This window comes from Phyllostomus hastatus, unplaced genomic scaffold (genome assembly GCF_019186645.2).
Source record: "Phyllostomus hastatus isolate PE091 unplaced genomic scaffold, TTU_PhHast_1.1 phas_contig_254, whole genome shotgun sequence".
NCBI classification, from domain to species: Eukaryota; Metazoa; Chordata; class Mammalia; order Chiroptera; family Phyllostomidae; genus Phyllostomus; species Phyllostomus hastatus.
Window position 1 is genome coordinate 8473804 of NW_025333810.1, and position 7091 is coordinate 8480894.

At 39.0% G+C, this 7091-nt stretch overlaps 1 protein-coding gene across 2 annotated transcripts; it reads left to right on the plus strand.

Annotated features, from left to right (window-relative positions):
* The first annotated feature begins 1430 nt into the window (after window positions 1–1430).
* SRP19 (signal recognition particle 19) lies at window positions 1431–6864 on the plus strand. Of its 2 annotated transcripts, none has more exons than XM_045838131.1 (5): window positions 1431–1559; window positions 2209–2284; window positions 4156–4227; window positions 4326–4437; window positions 6327–6864. In XM_045838131.1, exons 1-5 carry the CDS (start codon window positions 1519–1521, stop codon window positions 6458–6460), a joined length of 435 nt encoding a protein of 144 aa, XP_045694087.1. In that variant the 5' UTR covers window positions 1431–1518; the 3' UTR covers window positions 6461–6864. The 2 variants fall into 2 exon arrangements, with proteins under 2 accessions (XP_045694087.1, XP_045694089.1); XM_045838133.1 differs by lacking the exon at window positions 1431–1559 and adding an exon at window positions 1627–1807.
* The last annotated feature ends 227 nt before the right edge of the window (window positions 6865–7091 follow it).

Here is a 7091-nt window from a genome sequence, read left to right on the forward strand (position 1 = left end):
AATTTGATCACTATCAACTTCGATTGGTCTACCCAACCATGGAGCATTATCCCATGAGAAATCTCCAGCAGGAAACTTTGCAAACCATTTCTGACATGTTTGATCAGTCACAGCACCTTCTGCATACACTGTACAAATCTTTTTTTTTTACATTTCAGTTGCATTTTAACCTTTCTTGAAATACAGCATAATATGCTGAAAATGTTGCTTATTTTATTCCATTGTCCGTATTAAAATAGCTACACAAAAATTCACCAAATTTGATGTTATTTTTAAATGTATGCTGGTATGACACTGTAACAATACAATCTAACAGAATTGTTTTGAATGAAGTTAAAGACAACTAAGCACTACTAGAGCCATCTCATGGAATAAACCACACAAACTTTTGGGCCAACCCAGTATTTTAGCTCCAGACCCAGAAAAGCAGCAAAACCAGGTGAGTGACGCCAGGACCAGCTGCAATGACTAACAACCCCTGCCCTGCCACTGACCAGTAAGTGGAAACCATGACCCTGAAAGGTTACACCTGGAAAACTGATGAATACTCTGCTGAAATCCTCCCCTGAGACCTTTTCTAAGATTCCTGCCTGCAAGAGAGAGAGACAAGTCTCAAGACAAAGGACCCAGTACTGCACTCTCCCTTTGGGGAGCAGCCCAAACCATTTCCTTTCCCCTCTTCCCCGACAAGCGTGCATCTGGTAAACTCAAGGCAATGGGCAGTGGCAAATCGTCCTAGGCTAATCCCCTGAACCTGTTCCCAAGGTCTCCTAGGCTCTCCTGTTGCCTCTTCTGCCCTAAATTGCTCCTTGTTTTACTGTCCCCAAATTTAATAGTCACCTGGACTCGTGTTGTGAAATCTTTCCTGCACAAAATTAAAAACCCATACACTATGGCCTGGCCCTAGGCAGACCCACTCAGGGCCAGGCCCCTGTCCAATAACAGAAATGAAGGTGTGTTTAGTTGAAGCACAGGAATGCTGAAATAATGCTTTTCAATTAACCTAAGCTATGCAAAGATACAGTGAATTTTAGTATAGAAGATGATCTTCAGAAGTCTAAAAATGTGTAGTCAAGTTTAGTCCCAAAAGGGAATAAAGATAAAACATACAGGGTATTTTCTTGCCTGCTCCAACAACCTGCATGGGACTACACACATTCACCCCGGAACAGTGCCCTCCTCTATTGGTGAGGGTAGTTTAGTACTACGCAATCTACTGTGAAATTTCATTTTAGCGACGGTGCCTACGCCCACAAGTCTCATTTTGACGACATAAGGGAAAGAATTGGAAGCTTTCTGAATCCTATCGCGAGAGGTTAGAGCCAAAATGCCACGTAATAAACTGCAGAGCCCGGAGACGAGCGACAGGTGCCGGAACAAACGGACAGCGAAAAGCCTTGGAAGCGTAGGCGTTCCGGTGGGTAGGACTTCCGCCGGAAATGGGGTGGTCTGGGACGTCTTAAGCGGAGTTCCGGCGGGCGTACTGGCGGGCATCTCGCCGAGTAGGAACGGCTGAAAATGGCTTGCGCGGCGTCGCGAACTCCGGCTGACCAGGACAGGTGGGTCCTGAGGAAGGGAGGGGCTTACTGCGAGCCCGCGGGCGTTGGGCCGCGGTCCCCAGCCCCGGGAGCGTTAGAGGGCGCAGCTTCTGAGCCTCTACTCCGGGCGTTCGTTTCTCCGAACCAAGCTCTAAGCAGGGTCCCTGAAATTCCAACTTCAGATAGCTCAGGGTTTACCTGGTACCTGTACGTGACGCAAAGGACTTTGGGTGCTACGTGGACATGACATTAAGTAACAGAATCACAAAGTGAGAACTCAGTTTTATTTTGTTTTTGAACTATTGTGACGTTTCACGAAGGCTTTCCTGTGTTCTTTAAAATTTTTAATACCTCTGATCCCGTATTTCTGTGTACGAGAGCGGGGCCTACCTTAGGAATTTTTGACAGGTAGCTAATATCTAACTGAAGAGTTAGGACATTCTTTCTTTTTTTCTTAATTTTTTCTCGCAAGTGATTTTTTTTCCATCTAAAGTAGTGAGTTAAGGTTTTCTTTTTAAGTAAGTAAAAGGTAGACAATAGAAAGAAAAAATACGCGAATAATAGTATGCGTGTACCGGCAGTCGCGATAACGACGAATGAATGAATGAGGGAGTGAGGAAAGTTTGGAAATACTGCTGTAGTGATACCAGCTGTGCCTTTTGTGTGACAGGTTTATTTGTATATATCCAGCTTATTTAAATAACAAGAAGACCATCGCGGAGGGCCGGCGAATCCCCATAAGTAAGGTAAGCAGGCTGACACTTTGGTCCTTAAGGGGAGGTTTTACTGTTCGGGCCACAAAGCCTTCTTTTACTTTACTGCATTGTGGTGGTGGGGGCGGGGGGGGGGGCGCGAATCAAGTGGCTGAAGAGAACGGTTGCCGAGAATTGGGTGCTTTCCTTAATGGCGAAACCAGAAAGGCCCAAATTCATAGCGGAAAGAATTTTTTAAAGTGATTCTTCATGAACCTCCCCGGTTGGAATGAGGAGAGGGGAGGGTTGTACGATTTGCAGGGTTTTCATTTAAACCGAAGTTATGACAATCTTCCTCTTAATAAAGGAAACCGAAATTATGCCACTGTACAATGCAGTGTCTGGAGCGTATTGGAGTTTTTAAAGAAAACTTGCAGAAAATTCGGAGTTGTTGAATTTTATAATTTTATGTCAAGTACCTAATACCAAGTGAAATGTCTTTGTTGAAACTTTTTATTTTCAAAATTGATGTCATAATTTATTTTTAAGAATCACATTTTTCAATCTAACAACAGATTTAAGGTAACTTGGTCTGGAGTATTGCATTTGTTATTTTGTGTTATTTCATGTCTCCTACTTTCTTCTTAAATGTGTAAAGGAAAGTCTGTTTTGCTGCCTCAGGGTAAAAGAGAAAATGCCAAAGCACTGGTTTAGAATAATGCCTGACCCAAGCCACTGGAACAGAGGCTTCTGGGAGCAAGCTCTCAGACAATGTGGAGAATGAATAAGTTGTTTTTAACTTTATTGATACATAGCATACATACAGAAACATACATAGATCTTAAGTGTCCATGTTAATTTTCACAAAATGAATACACATGGGTAACCAGCACCCTAATTTTAAAAACAAAAGCATTACCAGCACCCAGGAAGATTCCTTTATGTCCCTCCCCAGTCACTGTCCTCTCCACATGTATACACATAAAGGCAACCACTGTGCCATCGCCACAGATTACTTTTGCTTGTTTTTGAATTTTATGTAAATGGCATTATATACTATGTATTTTTGTGTCTGTCTTTTTTTCACCGTATTTTAAACTTCTGAGATTTATCCACATTTTTGAGTGAAGTTTAATTCTCATTGCTCTGTAATGGTGTTTCTCAACAGCAGCACAGTTGCATTTTGCGCCAGATAATTTATTGTTGTGGAGGCTGACCTGTGCATTTAGATTGTTTAGCAGCATCCTTGGCCTTTACCCACTAGATGTCAGTGCCTTATGCCACCCTAGTTGTGTCAATCAGAAATGTGTCCAAGCATTGCCAAATGTTGGTTAGGGGGCAAAAGTTACTTAATGAAAACCACTGCTATACAGTATTGCATTGTCCGTTCTACTTTTCATGGATAATTGGGTGGTTTCTGGTGTGGGGCTGTTGTAAAGAGGGCTGCTGTGGACAGTCTTGAGTTTGTCTTTAGTGAGCATATTTTTGCATTTTTCTTGAATATATACTTAGAAGTGGAATTGCAGGGCCATAATGAATGCATACATTTGGCTTTAGCAGATACTGCCAAAAATTTTTCAAAGTGGTTATGTTTGTATTAGTTGTTTAACCAGTATTCACTGAGCATCTACTATGTTCCAAGTATCATGCAAGGCGCTAGGAAATATACTGGTGAGCAAAATAGACCTTGGCCTTGTGAAGTTTATGTTCTGTTGGAAGGGAGATGGACATAGAAATGTAAATCAGTGTTCTTCCTGGGAATATTTTTTTAATTTTTATAATTACAGTGGAAACAACTGCGCCTAGTAGAAAAGGAAACCTAGGATTTGGTATATGTTTTGATCATAGTATTTAAAATAATTTGTGCAACAATATTGCAGTATCCACTTAAAGCTAAGCTGTTAGTGTTTTTTTTAACTGTTCAGGCTGTTGAAAATCCTACAGCTACAGAGATTCAAGATGTGTGCTCAGCAATTGGACTTAATGTCTTTCTTGAGGTATGGTATGGTTTTTTCTTTCACTATTTTCCATACTCATCTCATTGATGTAACTTTTTAAAACAGAGTCTGTTTTGTTTTGTTTTGTTTTATGTTAGAAAAATAAAATGTACTCCAGAGAATGGAATCGTGATGCTCAATATAGGGGCAGAGTCCGAGTCCAACTTAAACAGGAAGATGGCAGCCTCTGTCTCGTACAATTCCCATCACGTAAGCTTTTTTTAAATCATTGAATAAAATTTGGGGGTAGGTTATTCCTCAGCACAGCAAAACAGGTTCTGATCTTCTGAAAGGTAAAAATAATATATGTTCCACAGATTAATTTAGAGAAAGACTACCACTGATAGAGAGGTAAACAGTGCTTCTAACTTCTTTAAAGTTAAGGACCCATTTCATAATGTGATGGTTTCTCAAAACATACTCTTTTGTGAATGTTTTATAAACCTTTGGAAGTCTATCATTGCTCTCAGGTTAAGGGTGTAAAATTAGCCTTGGCTGGGTAGCTCAGTTGGTTAGAGCATTATCCCAATATGCCAAGATTGTGGGTTTGATCCCTAGTCAGGGCACGTACTAGAATCAACCAATCAATGTATAAATAAGTGGAACAACATATCAGTGTTTCTTTCTCTGTCTCTCAAATCAATTATTTTAAGAAGAGTGTAAAATTATTAAATTGTCAGTTGTTAATTGTCATGTCAGATCCTATAGATCCTGAGGTCTGTTTATAATTTCTATTATTAATAAATCTAAAAAACTATACTTAGTAGAAAAAGCCACAGATGTGCACAGCATGCTACCACTTAGATAAATTTAAAGACAAAATAAGGAAATACCTAGTCTTATGATTATAGTTAACCTAATGGCAAGTAGGGCAGGTGATGGGGAGTAGGGGCCGGGGGTTATGGTCAGAGAAAACTGTAGCATTACCGCTAGTGTTCTCATTCTTAAAAAACAACAATAACTAAAAACTAGACATTGATATTCCAAAATATTAATTCTGGATATATGTCATTCTTCTCTGAATTTTATTTCTAAAACATATATTTTAATTTTTTTTAAATGGAGGTTTTGTGTGTGTGTGACACAATAACCCCAGACTGAAACTGGCTTTAGCTGGATTGAAATAGATTGGTTTCTGTATACAAAAACCTGTCAGGATTGAGATGTTTCCAGAAATTTAAGATTCTGACTCAGGAGTGACAAACAAGTATATCCCAGTGTTTTATTTTTTCTTGTTTGACATCTTCCTGTACTATATCTTAAAAGTCAAAAGACACACACAAAAAAAAACCACCCACAAACTTTTGATTTAAAAACTTTAGTTGAAAAGATGTTGATTCCTCTTTCCAGGAAGAAAATAGATACACAGCTTTCTTAAAAAGCTGAAGGCGTGGGGTGTTGGGGTGAGGAAGGCAGCTGTTGGAGCTGGAGGAGGTGGGTGGGTGGTGTGTATAGCAGGGTGCGTGTATTCACAGATCGCCTGAGCAGGTAAGGAACATCTTTTATAGCTTAATGGCACTGGACTTTTGTTGCAAGACAGAGGCTCTGTATTTCCATAGCTTAAAAGTTATAATGATATGCTGGTTGTTTCCATTTTGCTACATTTATATATGTTCTCCTTTGATCTTCAAGTCATTTACTAGAGCAGGACCAAAATTTTGTTTCACATTTAGTGCTTTAAATTTTTATTGTGTTCATTTAAATATTTCAGCATTGTTCTCAGTACTTTTCTCCACCGAAGACCCCCACTTAAATGAGTTATTGTCTTCATAGTCATTTATTTTTTAATTTTTTTCTTTATTTACCTTTCATTTATTGATTTGAGAAAGAGAAACATCAGTTTGTTGTTCCACTTATTTATGCATTCATTGGCTCCTTCCTGTATGTGCCCTGATTGGGGATGGAACCTGCAACCCTGGTACATTGGGACAACACTCTAACCAACTGAACTACCCGGCCAGGGCTGTGTTCTTCTTGTTAAATGTTTCTCATTTTCTTGATGTGGTGTGATAATTTCTTGAAATTTATGGTATTTGAATTAATGACCCTCTGTGTCTTACCTCTCAGATTATACACTAACCCCAACCTCTGGTTCCTAGGTAAGTCAGTAATGTTGTATGCAGCAGAAATGATTCCTAAACTAAAAACAAGGACACAAAAAACAGGAGGCGGTGACCAAAGTCTTCAGCAAGGAGAGGGAAGTAAAAAAGGGAAAGGAAAGAAGAAGAAGTGACTTGGTATGAGAAGCAAGTATGTGATACTACTGCAAGAGATATGAATGGAGGTTTCTCATTTGTATCTGAGAGACACAGGAGCTTTTGGTTTGTGTCATTTAACTGACTGAACATTTGTGCCTCCCAACTCCAGCATCAGAGTTGATAATGAAATAAACTTACATCAGAAGTGTGCATCTAGTTTATGCAGTATAAAAGAAAAACAATTTTTTTTTGCCTTTCATTGCAGAGTTTTTGTGGAAGAGAAAAGCTTATTTTTAATGGATAATGGACTCTACCATAAGTTACTTGAAATCCTGTATCTGTCTCTGTGTGAAAACATGTTTGGATAAATGAGTTTAATAAGATTTAAAACACACTTTGGTTCCCCTTTTAAGTTAATGAAATAAAATCTGAAAATGAATTTTGTAGCTTTTGCTTACAAACTAATCGATGGCAGTGGAAGAGATAATTAAAGAGAATAATATGGGTAGTGGGTTTAATATGAGCCTAAAACTAGGAGAAAGTAGTTAAATCCTGGAGGTCTATGAATAGCCAGTCTATAAATCATATTTGTAATTAGTTATTTAACTGTTATTGTCATTTAACTGTTCAAGGACTGGTTTTTCTTTTGACGTATGTAAAGTGCTT